Source organism: Tenrec ecaudatus, chromosome X, assembly GCF_050624435.1.
Source record: "Tenrec ecaudatus isolate mTenEca1 chromosome X, mTenEca1.hap1, whole genome shotgun sequence".
In the NCBI taxonomy this organism is placed as follows: domain Eukaryota; kingdom Metazoa; phylum Chordata; class Mammalia; order Afrosoricida; family Tenrecidae; genus Tenrec; species Tenrec ecaudatus.
Window position 1 is genome coordinate 121,508,621 of NC_134548.1, and position 23,365 is coordinate 121,531,985.

Genomic DNA, 23,365 nt, shown 5'->3' on the forward strand with positions numbered 1-23,365 from the left:
ACAGAACCAAGTCATAGGTGTCAGGAAGACCCCTGGCTCTGAGCCAGCCTATGGTCTGGCTTTAACTTACCCTTGTTATCTTGCTCAGAGATAACCCCCTAAGTAGCCATTAGCAAGTGGTCAAGGCTAACCCTTTTGTATAGCAGCCTGCTTACCTCTCACAACTATAAGAACAATGAAAGGAAACAGAATTCTATGCAGCATTTTCTCAGTAAGTCTCTGACAGAAGGACTGTGTGTTCTGGTGATTTGCAAAAGTTCATTTGTGAATGGGACAGGTGCCCCAAGAATGGTTAAATCAATATGCCTGCCTTGCAAAAAGGAGAGGGGTGTCCTTTTTTTTTAACCCCATTTCGATTTCTGTTCTCTCTGCCCAGACTCACTACACAACCCTCATTCACTAGATTGAAGCATATGTATCCCTATCCCCAAAAGCAGATGAGGAAGCCTGGCCCTGGAAAACTGTTAAACTCAGCCCAACTGTTCAGAAGGATTATAAATGCAGTACCAAAACCACTACCTTAATAGTGAGTCCAAACTCACAATGGAGAGAGTGGTCCGTAAGCAAAGCAACAGCCTCGTATCTGACCATGACAAAATGAGATTGTGCATGCAGTTATTCCAAGGTTTGCTTCTTTTTTTACTGAGCAATTGTGTTACTCTGGGTAGATTACAGAAACAAATTCATGGACACTCTCATATGTATAGGAAAGAGCTTTATATACAAGAAAACATCCCAGCCCAGTCTCCATCAAGCACATAAATCTGATATTAGCCCATATGTCCAAAAGCAATCTGTAATATCCTCTTTAGACTCACAAAACACATGCAATGATGCTGAATGCAGGATGATCACAGGCCTGTGGGTGTAGTCTTTTGGATCCAGTGGAGGTAGAGGCATCTTAGCACTGGCAGGGGTCTCAACATGGTTCCTCTAATTCCTAGGGCACGGGGTCTATCCTCTAGTTCCTAGGGCACATGTGTATTCTCAGTAGAGCGTCACTCAGAATGAGCAGAGGGAGAGAGAATTGTCTTCTTCCTCCAACAAGGAAAATATAGGAGTTCCCAGAATTCTCAGGAGAAGGCCATGCCCACTCAGAGACCTCATTGGCTATGACCTGATTGACAGACTAGACTCCACCCCTTCATTCTTAATCCTCTCAAGTCCCAAATTGACACCAGATTATCTACCACAGCAGTTTACCACCCACTGAAATTCCAGGAAAGGAGGTACTGTGGGAATTTCTTCGGTTCTACTGATCAAAATCCAGCAGCACACCCCCTGCAAAGTTTCCAATATAAAAACCATGCTAGACTGACCCAGTTTCCAGTTTAATATAAAGAATCCCAAGGCCTGGCATGACTCCCTGCTGGTAGCAGTTTACCTGCCAGACAACTAAGCCCCATCTTAGTGCGTCTTTGTGCCCTGGAAAGATGAAGTTGCAGCTGTGTGTATATCCCATGTTTATGCTTTATCCCTTGAGTTTCAGCTTGTATTCTATTAAAGCATTGATCTTTTGGGGAGGGGTAGCACTGAACTATCATGAGAAGTCTATACCAGAGTATAAAGGAAAGATATAACAACATATGTTTGGTATGGGATCCAAGGATTATAAATAATTAAAATCAAATCCAAAGGAGGGAATGGTATCAGAGCTTAAATTGTGTAAACCTGGTTTGCAGAAGGCTGTGCATGACAGTGGAAGCCCCCAATCCATTCCCTAGGGCTCCACATGGATTATGTCTCCAGTAAATCTCCTCTGACCAGAGCCAGTGATGTGAACAGCCTTGCTGTCAGACAGAGAGCAATGTAAAGTCCATGATGGCAGATGAAGTTAGGCTAAAATGTAATACCTTATCATGGGATCTCCTTTTTGACCCATTTCTAAGTTGTTTCTGTTTTTAATGTTTTCTGATTTCTCTTTGAGGTTTTTCTGTATTTGTCTAGTCGTTGTCATTGTTTGCTTGCTTTCTATGATTTTGCATGATTGTGTTTTGGTTTTGTGTGATTTTCTATACAGGGGTAGATCAAAAGTGATAATAACTAGATATAGGTATGATGGAGGATGGGACAAGAGGCGTAGGGAGCTAACAACAATGAGTATAAGAAGAAACTGTTCTGAAATTGATTTCTGGTGATGATTACACAAATATTAATATGACTGATCATTATATTATATGATATGTGAAATATAGGTTACTAAAACTGTTTTTTTTAATAGCCTATGTTTGGGGCTGAGGCAGTGAACAAGGAGTTGGAATTTGACAGCATGCTTGGCTTCTCTCATTGTCGAGCTGGCAATCTTGTGCTGACTTGGTCCCTTCTTTTCTCTCTAAACAGGGCCATCCTGGACAGCCAGGGCCCAGAGGTCCACCTGGTCTGGATGGCTGGAATGGAACTCAAGGAGCAGTTGGATTTCCGGGCCCTGATGGTGACCCTGGCCTTGCTGGACCACCTGTATGCTGCCAAATCTTTGCCCATCATATCAAATTGTGTTGCTTGTCTCCAAATGTACCCTCTTATTGCTTATCTAGAGACTTCGTTTAACCACTTGTGGGATAGCCATGATAGCCCCTTAGTTAGTGGTTTACAGCACTCCAACATGAAAAGTATGAAGAACAACCACCAGTTCAACAAGGTTTACACCTGCTACACTTCTTAGGATTTCTTTTGAAAGATGACACTTTTAGAGTTGGCAAGGTTCTTAAAGGCTGTAGAAAACTTCTGAGCAGAGTACATACTTGGACTATTTGACATGTTCCCACATCAGAAGATATAGGGAAATACAGTAATTGGAAGATTACCATGGAATTAGGGAAGTTCAAATAAGAATTCAAAGGACTTGACAAGCTTGGTCTAAACCACAGGTCTTTATTGCCCTTCAGGGAACATTTGGCAATTTTTAATTGACATTTTAGGTTGTCACAACTGATATCTAGTAAATCAAAGCCAGGTATGCTGCTGAACAGTTATAATTCAATCTACAGGACACCACCCCTAGCCAAAAAGAAGAATTATTGGGCCCAAAGTATCAGCAGTAACAAGATTGAGGAACTCTATACTGGTAGAGGTTGCCTCTCTGTCATAGGTCTTGGCTTTAGGATTAATCAGTCACTTCACCCCGTGCATTTAATCTGCTCCTCTGGATTATAGGTTCCCACGTGATTTGGCCTACTACCACATTTTTATAAAAACAATTACTCAGCACCCCCTGACAATTAAAAACTTTTGTACTGTAGCCCAAAATCCAGGATAAAGTATAGGTATCTGTTTTTGCGGCCCATCCACCTTCCAGTGCCCCACTTTGGAAATCACTGATATATATTAACCCCCACCAAAAAAAACCCAATACATACTAACATCAAGTTAATTATGACTAATAGTGACCCCTATGGAGAATTCCCAGCTCTTTATGGGAGAAGACAGTTTCATCTTTCACTCACACTGTGGCTGGGAGGCGAGAACCACTGGCTCTCTGGTTAACAGTCCAACGTTTATCCAACAATGCCATCAGAGCTCCTGTTCATCTCCATATCACTGATACTTGCATCTAGTGGATCTCTAGTTGATATCTTATACTTTCAAGGCTACTTTTCCAGATGGTTGGAAAGATAAAAATAACATATTTCAAGCCCATTCCTAATGTCCATTGAAATATTCCCAAACTAACTAGGGTACTGATGTGAAAAAAAGGAGCCAAAAGTCACACCACCCATTAGATTCAAAAACATTAAGTAACTAGTGCTCTATGGAAAAAGCAGCAACATACCATTCAGGAACCACGTGATGAGTGTGGGTATGGGTGAATAAACCTGTGAGAAAGGGAGGTCAACAGAGAAAAAACATAAGCCTTAGATTGGCATAAAGGACCTTGGCATCTAACGGCTGAACCAATATGGGGGGAGGGGGGAGGGGGAGATATGCTCCTAATGGAATGAACCATGTTGAGTCACAAAGGCCTCAGGCCATTGCCATGGCAACAGGGGAGGAGCGCAACAGACATCTGTTAGGAGCAAAGCAGTCAAATGCTGCTCTCTAAAGAGGGGAGAAGTCTTGTGGTAAACAACATCTGATAGAGACGGGCAGAACATCTTGCCCAACCTCCCAACCACCCATCAAGCCTAAATAGGAACTTGGATCTTCTTTTAATAAGCTGAGCCTTTCCTCCTGCTGGATCCTGAGCTGATCTCCATCAAGTGATTCAATGCCAGTAAGTGGTCATTAGAATTAGGGGAACAGCTGATTAAAACCTTAAAATGTATGGTATAGCAAAAAGAAAAAACTGGGGGAAAAGAATTAAGGAGGAACAGGCAGTGTTAGTACAGAATGGGTTTGTGTTTGTGGGGCCACATTGTTGTTCTAAGTATTAAAGTTGACTGGAAAAAATAAAATGTCATGCTGGCCAGGAGGTACAAGTACAAACTAGACTGAAATCACCGCCATAGAGTCAATGCTGACTCCGAGCGATCCTATAGGACAGAGTAGAACTAACCCTGTGGGTTTCTCAGACTGTGACTGTTTACAGAAGCGGAAAGGTTCAACTGTCTCCCACAGAGCCTCAACCCACCAATCTTGTGGTTAGCCACTCTGTGTAACCAATATGCCACCAGGGCTCTATTTTTTGGTAGTGGGGACCCTGAGCAACAGCCCTGGTGATATAGTGATTACACATTGGATTGCCAACCATGGGGTCTACAGTTTGAAACCACCAGTCAATCCTCAGGAGAAGAATGAGGCCCTCTACTCCCATAAAGAGTCAGAGTCTCAGAAACCCAGAGGTAGTTCCATCCTGTCCTATCAGGTCACGGTGAGTTGGAATTGACTCAATGGAAGTAAGTTGGCACGTTTTGAGCATAGTCCCTTAGACTATATCATGTCAAGCTCTTGCTGTTCCAGCCTCTCTCTGACCAGATCAGACTATTCACAAAACACTCGGTGTACATTTCCTCACAATGTTTTTCTTTCTTTACTCAGGGGTTCAATGGACAGAAAGGTACTAAAGGTGATCCTCCTTTTATTTCTCAAGCGACTCTCAAAGGAATGAAGGTAAGCTCCTCCAAGGCAGATAGCTGAGTCAGTTATGGACCAAGTTCTGTGGGATCGGGCCCTATCTCCAATGAAAGTCTTCCTAGAACTAGCATGTGCCTCTCTTTCTAAAGAGTTGACCAAGCTGGAGCTAAGAGGATCTGAAACTCTTGGTGGTGGAAACATTGACAGATAGATAGGCTTGCAACTCTACTTCCCAAGATATTGGCACGGTAGTATCTATGGCAAAAAAGTAGAAAACAGATCGGCAAACCCTTGGTTTGCATGAGTGTCATTGTCTGTGACAAGATGAGACATTTCTTGGGAGTCACATACCTTTGATCTGCTGGAGACTCCTTGGTGTCTGCACACCTCGTGCTGAAGTCATACATGTCTCTGCCCACCTCAGCAGGGCCACCAAGCGAGGATCCAGGCCCCCTGTTCCCTGTCCCTGCCCAACAGCCCATGACCTTAGCTAGACCACCAGCTGTCTGTACTCATTATGCATCCCGTCTGCAGCTGGATGGAAACCTGCTGACAAGAACCCTCTCCATTCTATCGTTTGTGCTTGTCCCCTTGGTGGATGGTGCCATCTATCCGGTGAGGCCTCAGTAAACTCTGACTTCAAATGATTGACCCTACTCACGCGCCAAGTGGGAAAGGGGCCTAGCCTTTGTCCCACTGGCAGATGGGACTCTCCCTGTGCACATCTGAGGGGGACTGCAGCCAGCCCACTCAGCTCAGTGCAGGCATCATTCCGTCTTACCTTCCTGCACAGGGTCAGAGGTACTGATTAGGAAGCACATTCGAAGGGGATGGTGGGGCAGGGTGGCTGAAGAACCAGAGAAAATGATGGGATTTGGGTTCATGGCTACAGGTGCCACAGCATCAGAGAAAATTATAAGTGGTAGAAAGCAATTCGTGCTTGTCACACTCATACGTTTGGGAGCTAGGCAACCTGCCCGATCCTGCGATGATGTGACTAGCTCAGAGCCACACTGCCAATTCACTGAGAAGCTAAAACGCAGGCTGTGTTCTTTCCCTTGTAGCCAAACGCTGGGTTTTGACCGGCAGCCAAGTAAGGTAGAATAGGCCGTCTCCAAGTATGGCCGTTGTCTAAACAAGCATTGATTAGACGGTTCTGCCAAAAATCAAAATTTTAAATCCACGAGACTCTGGATCCAATGGGAAACATAGCAATTTCCACAAGATGGTTGTATTACAGATTCATACAGTGACTCGGGATGCTGCAAAGTAATTAAAATGTAATCAGAGACTCTATGCTCTGTTGCCTCTCCCTTGAAATGTCTGATTTGCATTGTACACATATGGGCCCAGATTCTCTGGGGATGAAGGAACACGGGAAGGTAGCTTTGCTTGCCTCCAGAAAGAGCAGGAAAATCACCAGGCTGCAGAAGCAGTTTCTAATTGATAAGTTCCCAGCAAAGGTGAAAATTAATTAATCCACAGAAAATATGCAATCCTGCTCAACCAAGGCTATAAGATGTGTCTTCTAGAGGCCAGATTTTTTCTTAGGAGGGGTGGGGAGTGGGAAACGATTGAATCAATCCAATTTATGCATTATTTAAAACTCGAGACCTTGACAGAGTAGTCTAAGCTCCAGCAAGACATTTCTGTCCCCAGGAAAACTTAGCTCGGTATTCCACAGATGCAGTGTATTCATCTCTTCAGTGTCCTGCTCTCTCTTGTCTGTTTTTTAGGGGGATCCTGGGCAGCGAGGAATGGACGGAAGCACTGTAAGTTGTTACTTAGGTTAAGGAAATCTCAGTGGTCAACAGGCACAGATGGGGCCTCTTTATTCTCTCCATAGTCACAAAGGACCCTTGGTGGCGCTGTGGTTAAGGGCTTAGCTGCTTACCGAAAGGTCAGCCGTTCGCACCCACCAGCTTCTCCAAGGTAGAAAGATGTGACCGTCTACTTTCGTAAAGATTGTACCCTTGGGAACTCTGTGCTATGATTCACGTCCCTATGATTCAGAGGCATCGCAACAGCAATGAGCTTGCTCTGGTTTGGATCCTTAGTGTTCCAAGATCTTTCCGGGGGGGGGGGGGAACTAGGCTGGGTCACATGACTGACATTTCCCAGATGAGAATGGAATAGCAAGATGGACTGTCCACCTCAAGTCACATGACAAACACACTTGCAGACGTTTTAGGCAAGGGACAAAATGGATAGCCTGGGATAGATTAGAAGAGACATTCGCCTTGCATTTGGGAGGCATTTACTAAGCTTGCCATGAGTTCGGAATGGTACGGGTAAAAGAGCAGAAGCAGGGTATGTTTCTTTGCAATGTATGTCATTCAGATATTTTTATTTTAGGGACTCTTGATGATAGTGAGTCCACGAAAGGCTTGGAGTTGAATTGATAAAATCTTTACCCCCTTGAGAGTCTACATTGTCATCGCTTTCCTTGAAATAGCATCTGAAAAGTCCCTTCTGCCTATCTGCCCGCCTCCTTTCTGTTCTTCTTCCCTTCTTGTCTCCCTCCTCCCTACTTCACTCCCTTCCTTCCTCCAGTGTTGGACAGGTATTGAGCACCTACTATCATCGCAATGCTAGGATTAGTCCCTCCAGCAACGTACCCATGGTCTCTACCCTCCTCCCTCGGGCTGTGAAAAACTCACAGGAATGTGACCTAAAAGTCCACAGCAGCTTCGAGGAAGAGATGCTGTCCTCTGAAGGCTAGCTGATGGGCGACTGGGGTGAAGATAGAGAAGGTAGCTTCTGAGAAATGTGGATGATACTTAGGCTGGATGGAAGAGGAAAGAAGTTTCTTTGTAAATCGAGAGAGTAGTGTGAGACTAGGTAGGCATAAAGAGAAGGTGCGCCGGCCCCTAGGAAAACAGAGGTGAGTAAGAGCCAAGGCTACACCGGTGCCCTAGAGCTAACCAACATTAGTGTGTTCTTCATGAAATGTGTAGAATAACCACCTCTATAACTGCTGCATAGTTTCTCTTAAGGATCCACTGCCCTACCCACAAAGGTACAGTGTTTATCTACCTAGACAGCCATGGTACCCAGGCCCCTTAGATTTGTGAAGAGCGTATTTGGAAGTGGGTGAAGGGAGACGTCAGACAGGGCAAGATATGACAAAATAATAATTTATACATTGTCAAGGGTTCATGAGGGAGGGGGGAGCAGGGAGGGAGGGGGAAAATGAGCTGATGCCAGGGCCTTAAGTGGAGAACAAATGCTTTGAGAATGATGGGGGCAATGAATGTACAAATGTGCCTGACACAGTGGCTGCATGTATGGATTGTGAGGAGCTGTATGAGCCCCCAGTAAAATGATTAAAAAGAGAGAGAGAGAGAGAAATACGTGCTCGGGAAAGAGACCACAGATGACTCATGACTTTTGAAAGCAGTGTTCGTCCCTTTGCACATTCCTGCGAAACTTTGCAACGCTTACTTCGTCTACCGCTTATTTTTGTATGCATTTCCAAACACTTGTTTCCCTAAGTACAACAGCATGCCTCTCATTAGCTAGACTTCAAAATGTATTGCTCTTTTTCCTTTTTGATGTCAAGTGTATATTCATGAGCGCTCACACATCTTATCTGCTGAGTTCTCACACACACACACACACACACACACACACACACTCTTGTACAATCCAAATCCCTGTTAAGGCTTTGAACGTGGCTGCCACCTCAGAAAAGCTTCCGCTTGTGCCTTCTCAGTCAATCCCTGCCACCACCCCACCGCAAAAGCAACCTCTGTGCCGCTTTTTTCCCGACCGAAGAGCAGGTGTTCCTGTCTTAAAACATTCTCGCAAGGGACTAATACAAGATCCAGCCTTTTGGCTGTGACTTCTTTCATTTCACAGACTTTTCTTGAGGTCCATCTGCATTGGCTCATGTAGCAGTAGCTTCTTGAGTAGGTATTTTATTATATGAATATCTCCTGCTTTATTTAACCATCCTGCTATCATTTTCCCCACTATCTGAATAAACTTGCTATGAACATTCTTTTTTTTTTTTGCTCATCACAGAGTATTTTTAATGCACAGAGTATTCTAATGCACTGAATAGTCAGGGAAAAGGAGAGAGCAGGAACAATGGGGTGGTTTCCAGGCCAGGTGGCTGAGCAGGTGAAGTGCTTGGAAATGGAACGGAGTTAAGAAAGAGACAAGTATATGAAAGAGCTTCAAAAAAGTTCATGGGCAAATTCCATTATCTTTTCATTCAAAGTCCCCTCATACATGTAAGGCTGTCAAATCTATTCTGGACAAGGCATACTGTTGGGATGTTTTAGGGTGGAAGGAGCAAAGAATGGTGGCAGATAACAGGAGTTATGCACCTACAACACAAATCGGAATGAGAGCCAACAAAAATGTAAGGGTTAATTCCAGAGAGTTCTAGTTATGAGAGGCCGCGACACTCCAGGAAGAATACACAAGGGGCAAAAATAAAAGGAGAAAAGCATAAAGCTACTAGGCGAGAAACCTGCCCAGGTAACTGAAGATTCAACACGCTGAGACTTAGGGCCCAAGGGGAAGCGTTTTCACCAAGATGAAAGCGAAGGAAGCAGCACTGCACTAAGTTCCTCTCGGACACGTGCGGTAGGAGACGTCCAGTTGAAAAGGACCAAGCGGCAAATGACAGTAAGGAAGTGAAGGAAATGCCCGTGTGCCCTGACCCTTCTCCGAAACAGTGGCCGGGTGCTCGCGCCCGCGGAGAGCCATCTGGGTGGTGCGGTCGAACGTTCCCGCTCCCGCGGCCCGGCCGTCAGCCCCTCCCGCTGCCAGCGCCCTGCTCGTCCCCGCCGCCCGCCGCGGTGCGGGCCTGGATGTGCGAGGCGAAGGCAGCGAGCATCTCCTGCGCGGTCAGGTCGCGGCTGCGCATCACCAGGCGGTGTCCGTCGCCGAACAGCACGTCCACGCAGGGCTCGGAGCCGTCGTGTCGCACGTCCGCAATCAGCGAGCAGTTGAGGTTGGTGGCGCGCACCTTCTCGCTGCTGACCGCCTGCAGGAAGGTCCTCGTCGCCTCCAAGTGCTTCTCGAAAGGGCAGAACTGAACACGAACTTGCTTGACCGACCGGAGCCCGAGCCGAGCCAAGGCCGCCGCCATTGCGACCTCCGCCCCCTGAACATTCTTATACAGTTCTTGTAGATGACATAAATATTTTGGTGTCTCTTGGGTCTCAGTCTTTCTGTTTGAACTCAGTTAAAACTTGCTTATTTTAGGGTCCTAAAGGAATGTCTGGATTTCCAGGAGCTGCAGGACCTCGAGGACCTCCAGGCATTCAAGTAAGACTAACTGAAGTTTAGAGAGAAGCCTTGATGGTGGAGTGGTTTACGTGTGGGGCTGCTAACAAAGGTCAGCAGTTCGAAACCACCAGCCACTCCTCAGGAGAAAGATGAAGCTTTTTACTCCTGCCAAAAGTTACAGTCTCAGAAACTCAAAGAGGCAGTTCTACCCTACCTACAGGGTCACTGTGTTTCAGAATCAACTCAACGACAGGGAATCTGTTTTGGTTTGGTTTTGATTTTTGGTTTAATCAAAGTCTAATATGTGGTCCTTGTGACTACTTTCCCCAACCGTGGAATAAATATGTGTATGGAAAAGTAGACCTTCCCCGAGGAGAAGGGAAGGCTCCCTTCTTAGAGGATCGAAGTAGAACATGTTCTTGCTAGCTCAGCCTAAAGTCTAGCCAGGGGATGGCAAATACTGGCACATCTCTTGCCACTTTCTCTGTCCTCACCCATGACAAACACTGCTAACTAATCAGACCACCATCACCATCTACCCTGAACCCAGAAGAAGCTTCAAAATTATTCTCAGCAAGATGTTTGAACAGTTCCTAGCTTTCTCTTTGATACCTAGCCTATTTTCCATCAAGGAGCCCTGGTGGCATAGTGGTTATGAGTTGGGCTGCTAACTGCAAGGTCAGCAGTTCGAAACCACCAGCCGCTCCACAGGAGACAGATGGGGCTTTCTACTCCCAGCGAGAGTTAGTCTCAGAAACTCATAGGCTCAGGGCTCCCCTGTCCTGTAGAGTTGCTATGAGTTGGTATCGACTTGATGGCAGTGAGCGAGGTGTAGGAATTGTTTAGCCAGTCATCTCGTTGACTTAGAGAACATCGTGTCCCCAGATTTTTCTATCTCCAGGGTATGAAATCCAACCTCTTGTTACTTTGGTTAAGCTTACCATATTAAAATTTCGGATCAGGTGTAATGACTACGGAACTGCTGCACTCGCTTAGTGTGAAAGTAGTGATCAGGTCCATTTGTGGGGACTGCAAAGGAGAGGAATGAGACTTCCTACACCCAAGCAAGGCTCACCCACATGTTGGGAGGCTTGATCCCCAATGGCCCCCAACCGAATATATAGTCTTTGGGGCTGCAACTAATAAGTGCTAACACTTTTCTGTCTCTTGACATCTAGGGTCTTCCCGGTGCCCCTGGAGTCCCTGGCCCAGATGTAAGTATGCTTTATTTTGAGGCAGCTGAGCACTCACCCCTACGGGTTCGGGCCTCCTCAAAGACATACTGGTTTGGTTACACTTATGTTCTGGTAAAAGGGTCTCATTCCAATGATCTAAGTTCCTGGAGTGTTGTAATTGATTTTGTTTTTCCTCCCTGCATTCCTGTGCCCCAGGGGAATATGGGGTTAGGTTCCCAAGGAGAAAAAGGAGTCAAGGTAAATCGATTTTGGAAAATACAATCTGCATTCCATCAGCTCCCCTCGCTATATATATATATATATATATATATATATATATATATATATATGCCTACCTGCATTCCATCGGTTCCCCTCTCAAATAAAACAAATGTCTCTGGCTACCTGCATGTGGCTGCACGTGTAAGGGATGTTCGCTTTGGGAAATGAGCATTTCCAAGCCCACATGGTCCATCCTCTGGTGGGATAGATCCCTTAAAGGCAGCTTGTGCGCATGCCCCACATAGGCTACTGTTCCCCCTGTTTCCTGCTTGTGAAGTGCATGCGTCCTGTCAGCATTCTGTCTACCTGGCGGGATTCTCGTGCTTCCACCTGGGGATTCCCCTGGTGTTTCATAGGTGGTGTCACCTTCTCTTTCCTTCTCTCTGCCTTTCCCCATCCTTCCTTCTGCTCTCCCTCTCTCCTCATTCTTCTCCCTCCCTCTCTCATCCTTCGCCTCTCTTTCATCAGTCCCTTTGATTTTCTTCTCCACAAATTGCATGGTGACTTTGGAGAGCCTCAATTGAGGCTGAGAGTTTGTCTTTCCCACCCTTCATGGCTGCCTTTTTTGGATTGCATCGCCCTCTGAAAGAGCACATCTCTCCCTCTCCCCTCCACCCCCCCCCCCCCAGTGTTTCAGTATGGCCTTCACTGCCTCAGCTTGCACTCTTGGCAGGGACTGGACTCCTCTGAGTTTGATCTGTGATGCCAAGAGGTGGCTATTCGCCTTGCTCAAACCGCCCTATTGTCCTTTCTTCTAAAAACCCCTTCCTGCATGAGTGTTGCAATCATGACCCTGTGGTGTCCTGGCATTCTTCTCGCCTCCTCCTCCTGCACTAAGGAGACAAAGTGGTTTTGGATAGGATGGTTCTTGGCCCTTGAGGCCAAGCTGAATGTAAACAGGCCAAAGTGATGGACAGTTGACTTGGCCAATCACATCCACAGGAAGAAATCACATCCCTCTGGAGAAATGACCTCTGAGCCTTCTGCTTTTCTCAATGTTTCCCTTTGTTTTTCAGGGTGATGTGGGCCCCCCTGGACCTGCTGGACTACCGCCATCTACTGGAGAACTGGAGTTTATGGGATTTCCAAAAGGGGAAAAGGGGTCTAAAGTAGGTGAACACTTTTTTTAAGGATGGGAAAAGATAGTAAACCTTTTTCTATGAATACTCAACTCAGATAACTAGACTACACTGGAAGAAGACATACAGGGTTCTAAATAATCACGGATTTTTATTTGGCAGTTAGATCAGAAACCATCATTGTTTCATCCCTCAGGAAAGGCCTTCTAAAAATCGGAAGTGTGTTTTTGGACTTGTGGGTATGCGTGTGCGTACCTGAGCTCCAGAGTATTCCTCTAAGGGTTATTTTCCTATGTTTCCCTCATGCGGATTCAATTCAAGATGCTGAGTAAATTTTAAAATGAGTTGCTTTGTTTCCTTCTTAACTCTGTGTATGTAATCTTCCCAATGTTTTCTTTATGTATGGTGCCCTTAAAGAACTTCCCGCACCATGTACACACTCGCACAAAATCAAATACTGCCATCGAACTGATTCTAACTCATAACAACCCTATGTGACATGGTCGGACATTTCCAAGACTGTAACTCTCTATGGGAATAGAAAGCCTCCTCTTTTCCCCGAGGCTCAGTTGGTGATTTTGAGCAGCTGGCCTTGAAGTTAGCAGCCCAACATGTAACCACTATGGTGCTTTTGGATTATCTCCTTAAAGTAGTTCTTTGTGCTCAAAACATAATCCAGAAAAATAGACTATATACCACACAGTGACAGTAGATGCTGTAATTCTCCTGACTGAGTGACCTATTTAATAGATCTAAAGAGCCCTGGTGTCATAGTAGTTGTACGTTGGGCTCTGCATGGCCGGCAGTTCAAAACCACCAGCAACTCGTTGGAAGCTTTCAACTCCTGTTGTCTGTTACACGGTCTCGGAGCCCCACAGTGGGGTCGCTATGAGTCAGTATTGACTCAATGGCAGTTTTGTTTGGTTTGGGTTATAGACTAATTTGCGACATTATATCCTCCATATTTGCAGGTCAATGAATGTGTCTTAAATACATCATTGTAAGAAAGGTTTTGTCTGGGTGACTCTGCGCTATTTTGAACAGTAACTTCTGGTTACTGTTCCTTTGCACACGGAAGGTTGCTTTAGCCTCTAGTACCTTCCTCTTCTTCTGGGTTATCCCTTCAATTCGATGTTTCTCTTCCCACATTCAAAGGACCCCATTTCTTTACTTTTGTCTTTGTGGAAGGAAGAGCTCAGGCTCCCTTCAGACTTACAGGAAATGAACACTAGATTAGAAACAGCCTGGTAGCAGATGAGGTCTTGCTTGCCTCCCGCATCATTTCCAAACCTTCTGGAACTCTTTCATGGCTCATGTAAATGTACCTACCAGGGATCACCGGTTAAAATGTTGTATATCACCTAAGCACGTTGTAATTGTTTTCCTCTTTACCAAACCTTTGATTCCTTTGTAACCTGTCGCTTGCTACAGAAATTCCCACTCTACAGCTTCCTTCACTAAGAAGAAAACAAATTATTTCTTTTTTTCTGCTTCCCAATTAGTCTGAACATTCCAAGTTCCCTTTTAGAAAGTATTCTTTCCTTCTGGGGTCCTTGACCCTTCCTACAATCACACACACACACACACACACACATTCTCTCTCTCTCTCTCTCTCTCTCTCTCTCTCTCTCTCTCTCTCTCTCTCTCTCTCTCTCATAGTGACCCTAATAGGAAAGAACACAACTGCCCCATAGGATTTCCAAGGCTTTAAATCGTTATGGAAGCCAACGACTACATGTTCCTTCCACAGAGCAGCTGGTGGGTTTGAACCAGTGACCTTTCAGTTAGCAGCTGATTGCTTTAACCACTGCATCACCAGGGCTCCCCACTATCACAAAGGGCTCCTGACAATAAGACATCCTGGCATAGAACTAGACACCACTCTAATCATGATACCCCATTGGTTCCCCATGTTTCCAGCCCCTGGAATTTGAGAGAGCCAGCCTACTGTATGTTCACTGCTCCCTGCTGCTGCTCACTAATCCTTGATTGACTTTTGCAGGGTGAACAAGGGGCTCAGGGTTTCCCAGGCATAAGTGGTCCTCCTGGCCTCCCGGTAAGTCTCTCTATAGTGGTCAACCTATAACCAAGGGTCTGTGTGGACAAAAATGTTCGCAATAGAAGGCTAACAAAGCTAAACAAAAACCTCTTCTGGTGGTCCTTGTAGAGAATTCCATCATCTTCCGAAGGAACTTTAGGAAATGTTCTTGTTTTTCAAGCCCATGAGGGTATAGCTTGGTTCTGTGAGGCTCAGGCTCTATAGTCAAGACAGACCTAGGCTTGACTTTTGGTGTCACCAATTTCTAACTTTGTGATTTTGGACAGATTCATGAACTTTTCATATATCTAATTTTTTCTAAAGGGCTAGTAGTGGGGTGGTGATGGGAGGTAAATGGGACTATGTCATTTTTCAGCATTTCACATTTATGACAATAGTAAAAAAAGAGCTCTTTGACTATTTTGTACATCAATGACAAAATGCACGGTCATAGCAAACACTGACTGATGGTTAAGGGTATAAATCAGCTTGTCTGGGCCAAGATTCGCAGTGGTTTGGTAGTTATGTAATAATGAAATTTGACAGTTCTGTACTGATGTAATTTGGTAGCTGTGTCATGATATGGTCACCCTCCATTTTTTAATTTAATATAATAACCCTCCATATTTCAGAGACCACCAATTGTCACATAGCAACCTTGTCTTTGGAATCCAGCCATGTCTATAAGTGAAAAGTGGGTTTAATCTCTATTTTCACATTCATCTGTATCTTAGATGCTTTGAGTCAATGAATAGCTTGTCAGGGCTCCAATATACACACTATGAGGCAGAAGTGGCTGGAGGGCGACGAACGATGACAACAGCAGCAACATATGCCAAGCAATCCGCTGCCCTCTGAAGCTACAACTGTAACTAGTGAACACTTTGCCTCCGGCAGCTTCTATTCTAATTGGAGTGGAAGGGGACAGACATTGGCGAGTAAACAAATGAGTTAAGAACTGTTTCAGGTAAACCCCAAGAGCTACTGTGATTCTGACTCATAGTGACCCTCTGGGACAGAGTAGAACTGCTCCTGCAGGTTGCCAAGGCTGTAATTTTTATGGGAACATCTTTCGCCCTCATGGTGGCTGGTGGTTTCAAACTGCTGCCCTTGCAGTTGGCACCCCAACATGTAACCCACTATACTATCAGGGCTGTGTTTTTTTTAAACCAAACCACTCTCATCGAGTGGATTCTGACTCAGTCTGACCCTATAGTTTCACATAGTGTGAAGTAATGTGTTATCAGTTGCTATAGAGTCAATTCCGACTCAGTGAGCTCATGTGTACAGAGGAGAACTATATTTCATAGGGTTTTCAAACCTTTCAGAAGCAGATCACTGGTCTCATTTCAAAACACCCTTGGTAGATTTGAACCACTAACCTTCCAACTAGTAGTCCAGTAGTCAACTGCTAGCACCACCAGAGGGACTCTCAATGATTTATAGAATTTTGTGTGGGGGGACGGTTCCCCCCTCAAGAATAAAGTGATTGGAATACAGATGCAGGTTAGAGTGGGCTACTTTGGAGAGAGAGTCGAGAAGAGTCTCTGAGAATGTGATGGTATAAAATGAGACCTGAGTATTATACGGCAGCCAGTCACCTAAAGACTGGGCAGAGTTTTCAGGCAGAATGATAGTATCAGCATAGCAACTCATTCATGAGCACTGAATATGAGTGATTGAATCCGTATTTGAATTCATCAGATCATCTCATCAATATATGTTTTTACAATTGAGTTTGAATCAGAATCCAAACAAGACCCACACCTTGAATGTGGCTGATATGTTTCTTAGAGCACAGTGGGTGTTTTGAAGGGAAAGCGACTAAGATATTCCTGGGTTGGGGTGAGTCCAAATGAGTAAACCGGGCTGGATAGGACTCCAGTGCTTCCCCACAGTTCTGGGCAACATGTTGGCTTTACCAGGTGGCCAAAAACCCTGGTCAGTGGAGTCAGTGACACAAGTTGCTTGCATGATGATCCTTATAGAGGCATAAAGACTCATCTGCTTATTGTCCTCAATTTTAATTGGTTCTGTATCTAATGAGTCAAAGAGAAAGAGAATCCTTGTGTTAGAGATGAGAGACGTTGGACTTGAGGCCCAATTCCACCTCTGGGACTTTGGCCAAGTCACTGAGCACACTCTGTACCTGTCATACGGCACTGCTCACAGCTATGGTTTGTTACTCTGGTCCCAGGAGTAGTGGTGTTTTCATCTCTTTCCAAACTGAAAGCAAACTCACTGCCATCCAGTCAGTTCTGGCTTTTAGAGACCCCTCCCGTGGGTTTCCAAGACTAACTGTTTACAGGAGTACAGAGTCGTTCTCAAAGCTGTTTTGAACTGTCGACCATGCAGATCGCAGTCATCAGGGTTCCCTCATAAAAGCTATGCTGTCTGAACTGCTAATCACCTAGCCACATGTGGCTTCTGAGCCCTTCAAAGTGACTCATCTGATTAGAGACGGAGCCCTGCTGGCACCGTGATTATGCTTTGGGCTTCTAACTGCAAGGTCAGCAGTTTGAAAACACCAGCTTCTCTGTGGGAGAAAGACAGGGCTTTCTACTTCCATTAAGAGCAAACAGTCTCAGAAACACACAGGGTCAGGTGTACCCTTCTCCTATAGGGTTTCTGTGAGTCACCATAGGCTTGATGGCAGTGAGTTTGGTTTCAGAGCGTTTGTAAGCATAAAAAGAGCCCTGCTGCTATTGGGGTCTAGGCATTGGCTTGCTCGCTATAACAGTGATGGATCCAAGCTATGTGGGGCTCAATGGGAGACAGATAAAGCGCTCTGCTCCTATAAAGATTTAGAGTCTCGCTATGTGTAAGAATGGACTCAATGGCCATGCTAACGGAGTAAGTGTCAAATATATACTAAAACTGCCCCTGTGGGTTTCTGAGAGTGTAAATCTTCAAGGGAGTAGAAAGCCTCATCTTTCTCCCCTGGAGCAGCTGGTAGTATCAAAGTGCTGACCTTGCGGTGAGCAGCCCAACATGTAACCCCCTATGTCACCAGGGAACCTTGTCTGGCATAATATATGAATGGATGTAGACAGTCTCATGCCTAATTTTCACTTTATTATCTGTTGAAATGAGAATGTGCATGGCATATTGGGGTACGCTCGTTAGATTACATTTAATCACACTTGGCGATGGCAGTGAGCTGAGAACTTAATGCATTTTTACCTTCTTAATGCAGCTCCTAGAAAATGGAAACTAACAGAGTAGCCCCATATTATATTGCTCTCGGCACTGCTGTACTAAGCAAATGGACTTGGGGGTAGGTTGGCACCTTTCTTTGTAGAGTATTTACACATAAAGCCCCTTCACCTCACATCAGCCCTGAGGGTGAGGCAAGGCGGATCTGCCTTATCTCTTTGTACTGAGGAAGACTCCACTGCCTAAAGGGCTGAAAACGCTTGTCCAGAGCCACACATTCCAGAATCCTTAGCTAAGCGGAGAGGAAATCGGCTCTCTGAAGTGCTAGCCAATTCAAGGCTTTTCCCCAATACCACACTGCCCCCTGCTGTCCAGTCTGTTCTCATCAGGGTGGCGGTAGTATTTTCGTCTCTAAAATGTATACGAAATGGTTTGCTGGGTCTCAAGTGTTCATTGCTTCTTCCCTAACTCCCCTTCCCTTCCGGGTTCTTCTGTAAAGGCTTTTCTCTGCCGTAATTTCAGCCCAGTCCCCTTCATCCGGTAAGAGAGATAGACGGACGGATGACAAACATGGTGTTCAATCGACACTACCGTTGGAAGCACAGCACCAGTTTGAAACAGTAGGTGGGACACAGACATCCCAGTTGGCTGTAAAGACATCAGAGCTGGAGAATACTTCCATTAATACAAGACACAAACAAACACACTCGCTGCCATCGAGTCAGTACTGGCTCCCAGCCATCCTATGGGGCGAGATAGACTGGTCTCTGTGAGTTTCACACACGGTAACTCTTTAGAGGAGTAGAAAGCTCTGCCTTTCTCCTACGGAGCTGCTAGTAGTTTCCAACTGCTGACCTTGAGGACCACAACCCAAGGGGTAATCACTATGCCACCAGGGCTCTAGGAGAGAATGTTTTCATAGGAAGGGAATCACGAAACCCAAGTTTGCTGTCCACCTCGTCACAGATTCAATGTCGGACCACACCAAATCACGGCTGTAGGCGCTAATATTTCTGTCATCTTAATGCGCACATTCACAAGTACCTTCTGTTCCCGTCTGACAGCAAAGTTGTGAGATGAAAGATGCTAACCTATCTGTGGCGCTCTGTGTATTTGCAGACGAAACACTTCTCAAATCCAAAGCCCCGAGTACCTTGACCCCATTACCATCTTTCTTCCCGCAATTCACTGCCATCGGGACGCATAATGACCCGATAGGACAGAGCAGAGCTTCGCCTGTGGGTTTTCTGAGACTATAACACTTGATGGGTGTAGAAAACCTCATCTTTCTCCTGCGGAGTACCTGGTGGCTTTGAATCACTGACCTTGTGGCTCACACCCGACACATAACTCCCTATACCACATCATCAAAATCTTGTCAGCAGTTGCCAACGAGTAAGTAGTCCACCTGACAGGTATGCCTTGCCGGCTTTCTCTGGCTCCTCTCTACAGGGACAGACATCTTGGTTTCTCTGCCTCAGTCCCCGTTCCACATGTTTTATCCCATTGTGCTCACCAGCACCCTCATACTGGTAGGAAATAGGTCCTTAACATGGGGTTTGTAAGAGAGGATCATATATCTGTGTCTCTGTCCAAGGGACTGGTAAACACAGGGTAAGGCAAAAGGGGAGAGCTGAGGTAAAGGGGAGGTAGAAGTAGAACAAAGCTGAGAAACCGCAGGGCAATGACTGGGTCGTTGGGGCTCTCCAATTGAACCTCCCCAGAGCCAAGGCCCAAATGTGCAGGCCTGGGAACAGCTACGGTAGCATGGAGCTCCTCTGGCCATGTGGGATGCCCGTGACAAGGGCTCGCTCTGTGAGAGGGCCAAGTCGGGAGGAGGTCTTGTTAGCCTTAGAGCAGCTTGTTCACCTGATCTCTGGACAGCGGCTCCCTGCCCGGGATGGCAAGCTGTGTCTACCACACGGGAGTATTGCCAAGCCATTTGTGTTGGGTCTTGTTCTGGTACACCTCGGCAGCTTTCTTTTCCTTTGTGAGAAATCCATTCATTTATTTGGGGGCACACAATTGCACAAGCTTCTCAGACACTCTCCTGAAGAATACAAGAGACTAAAGGTTCTTTGTGCTTTCTCAAGCAGTACAAGGGGCCCCTTGTCTTTACAACTGTGGACGACATAGCTCACGCAGGGCACGGAGACGGTTTCTGGACATGCATTCCTTCACCATTGGAGATAGAGAGTTTTGCTCTCTGGGTCCTTATTCTGTTCAACAAGGAGTCTACTTTGTCTCTTGTCGCGCTGCAGGGAAACAGCAGAGGCTGTGTGGTAGACCCTCTGTGTCCATACACACCAAATCTTAGCATTTGCAGGACTTAGGGGAAGGAAGGCCTCATGGGTTGCCATAGCTTCCATGGCCTTGTTCAGGCGGGCCACTTACAGTGTTTGGCTTCCGATATCAGCGCCCACATGCCACCAGGTGGCAGCACACCTCGGTTGCCCATTTAAGACACAGAGAAGTAAAATGCCAATCAGTTTCCATTAAATTGAACCCACAGGCCTTTCCCTTCAACATGCCTGAGCTATTTGAGACTCGAGAACTATTTTTTTTAAAACCTCCAACTCACTGCCTTCTCATAGCGGCCCTATAAGTAGGCGAGAACTGCCTCTGTGGGTTTCCAAGACTAACTAACCCCTTGCAGGGGCAGAAAGCCCCACCCCATTGGTCTCCTGCAGAGTAGCTTGTGGTTTCCAACTGACCTTGTGGATCGCAGTCCAGTGCGTAAGCAGGATGCCACAGGGTCACCTTGCCAAATAAAACCAAACTCACGGCCATCCAGTCAATGCCGACTCAAAGCACCCCTAGACATGTTTTGAAAAAATGAGACAGAGACAGAGAAGGGAAACACAACCCAGCCTGCTTCCAATTGGACCCTTCACACACACGCATGCCCCACCCCCAATAAGAAGGCAGCAACAAACAAATACGTCACAGCCCAAATACATAACCTGGGCCTAGAAAGACTAGGGGCCTTTACGCCAGCTTCCTGTAGTCATGGGAACAAACTGAATCTGTAGGAGGAAGAAATGGCGACAAATGAGATTGGAGCAGTGCCCTCAAAGCAATTGAGCCAGGTAACCCCGAGAGAATACCAGATGGGCCGCACGTAGTGTCGTTCACAAGCTGATATTTGAGAAGGTGTCACACACATACACACACACTCACACACACACACACACCAGTCCACCTGCTTTGCTCTCACTCCTTGCCAAAACCACTGGCCAAACTGTCACCGAGCCCCGTTCAACTCAGAATAGAACTGTCCCTGCGGGTTTCTGAGGCCGTAACTCTGGCTGAGTAGAGCCTGGTCTTTCTCCCGTGGAGTGGCTGGCGGCTTTGAATTGCAGCCCAACAGGTAACCACCCTACACACGCACTGCCATCGAGCCTAGCGACTGTAGTAAGTCTTTCTCAATGTCACCTGCTGCAATGAAACCCGTGCGCCAGGAAGTGCGATTCTAAATGCCAACAACGTGGCCTCCGTGGACTTTATCTGCTTTAGTGATGGACTTCCCTATTGTGGGTGCCTGGAATGCACTTTTAGAGCAAAGCTCTCTTACACCCTGCTTCTTGCATGTCTTGCTTGTCCCTCGAGAATCTCGAAGTCATGTTGTGACATTCCTCTCCTGAACATGCCATGAGGGCTTGGAAAGCGTTTTTAGGGCCATGCAAGAGCCCCGGGGTCTCGGGCGAGTTGCGGCAGGGCTCCTGGCCAGGCCTCAAGAGAAATAGTCCTGCCTTTGAAGAAGATGTGACACTCAGTATGTCTTCAAAAGGGAAAACACAGCAGATCATCCCTCCAGGGTCAAGCCCCAAGGATTTGCACAGTGCTCTGTCAAAGAATCAAGTTCCTAGATTATGCAGGGCAGCGTGTTCACCTGGACGGGCTCGGGACTGCAAATAACAAGACTTGGCTCTCTCTCGGTGACTTTGAAACCTGTTGATTCTGACTCTTCACGACCCCATGTGGTTCCTGATAGAACGGTGCGCTCTAAGGTTTCTTGTGGCTTGATTTTTTTTTTTTTTGAAAACACCAGACCTTTCTTCTGAGGCACCTCTGGGTAGATTCAAAGCTCTAGTGTTTTGTTTGGCAGCCAAGCACATACACGCTTTGCACACCCAAGTGACTCCTCATATAATCATTCTTGAGCTGCTAGTACATGACATCGTAGTATTTATGGAGGAAAACAACTCTTCTAGAACCAAAAGGGAATCTTGAATAAATGCTCAGGCCCTATATTGTTTTCAAGCAGTGGCACGAGCCCCAAGGAATTGCTTTTATTGCCTTTTGGAATGATCTCCTTACTGTAGAGATCTGGGAGGAAATGAATATTGTTAGGTTGGTATTTTTTGTTGTTTTTTTAGGGCGCAGGGATGAATGTTTTAACTTATGGTTTCTTTTTTGTTTCTTTTTTCCTTTAGGGAATTGGAAGTATCAGAGAAAATGGAGAAAGGGGAATCCCTGGTTTGCCAGGACCTAGGGTATGAATGTAGAATGTTCCTTGCCGACTTCTTTCAAGTCACCTGGTCCATTTTCTTCCCTGTTTGCTTTATTCCATTATGTAGCTTGATGACCCACTAAATTTTTCATTTGTCACCCCCTGGTGAGGCCCTAAACCCTCCTCATCATCACTTAGTTCCATTTCCTTGACTGAGTGACTCCAGTGAATAGAGAATTAGGCACTTCCCTACTCTAGATATCTCCTCAGCCTATTGACTCCCCCTGCCTTCTCCTGGGCTGAAGAGAGGCGTTGCTCTTCTCTTGCTTCAATTCCATTCTATTCAAGGACATGCACAGTGTGGGTGGGGGTGGGCTGGAACACAATGAGTGGCAGTTGGGGGTCAGTAATTTTTAATACTAATCTTACTTCAAATGGAGAAATGTTATCTATCAGCCTCTCTGATTCCTAGATTCAGGCACTTAGGCCTGGGGCTACAAGCCATTGGCCAGCCTTACCCTTAAAGAAGTCACATTTTAGAGAACTGAGTTTGACGATTGGCCATGAAATTGGTGAAGTGTCCTCTGACTATTTAGGTATATGCACCCATTAGTCTGTCATCCCTTTCTCTACTTTTGTCCTACTCCCTTATCTTGAAAACTTATAATCACAAAGAATGCATTTGAGGTGAGAGAAAAGAGACCCTCCTATAATTTATTTTAAAATCTCATGGCTTGGAACTAATATGGATGAAGTATAATACTACCAGTCCATCTACCAAATTCCACCTAGTTCTTAAAGTGTTTCTGTTTATTGAGCTCTTAAAAATGCTCCATGTGGCTACTCAGACTGATGGATTGGTGCGTAGAAAGACTCAGTAAACCAGGGCTGGGAACGTTACCTTACCTGATTTTAAAACCAACCAAAC

General features: G+C 45.8%; 1 protein-coding gene and 1 pseudogene across 1 annotated transcript in view; one reads left to right on the forward strand and one right to left on the reverse strand.

Moving 5' to 3' along the window:
* Positions 1-23,365, forward strand: part of COL4A6 (collagen type IV alpha 6 chain) — a 392,858-nt gene that overhangs the window by 323,719 nt on the left and 45,774 nt on the right. Inside the window, exons 5-13 of the mRNA XM_075538845.1 lie at positions 2,341-2,457; positions 4,975-5,046; positions 6,747-6,782; positions 10,231-10,293; positions 11,433-11,468; positions 11,646-11,687; positions 12,728-12,820; positions 14,793-14,846; positions 22,421-22,480. Coding sequence (XP_075394960.1) covers positions 2,341-2,457; positions 4,975-5,046; positions 6,747-6,782; positions 10,231-10,293; positions 11,433-11,468; positions 11,646-11,687; positions 12,728-12,820; positions 14,793-14,846; positions 22,421-22,480 — 573 coding nt within the window. The remainder of the gene's footprint in view (positions 1-2,340; positions 2,458-4,974; positions 5,047-6,746; positions 6,783-10,230; positions 10,294-11,432; positions 11,469-11,645; positions 11,688-12,727; positions 12,821-14,792; positions 14,847-22,420; positions 22,481-23,365) is intronic.
* On the reverse strand, positions 9,011-10,122 carry LOC142434153 (large ribosomal subunit protein mL53 pseudogene; annotated as a pseudogene).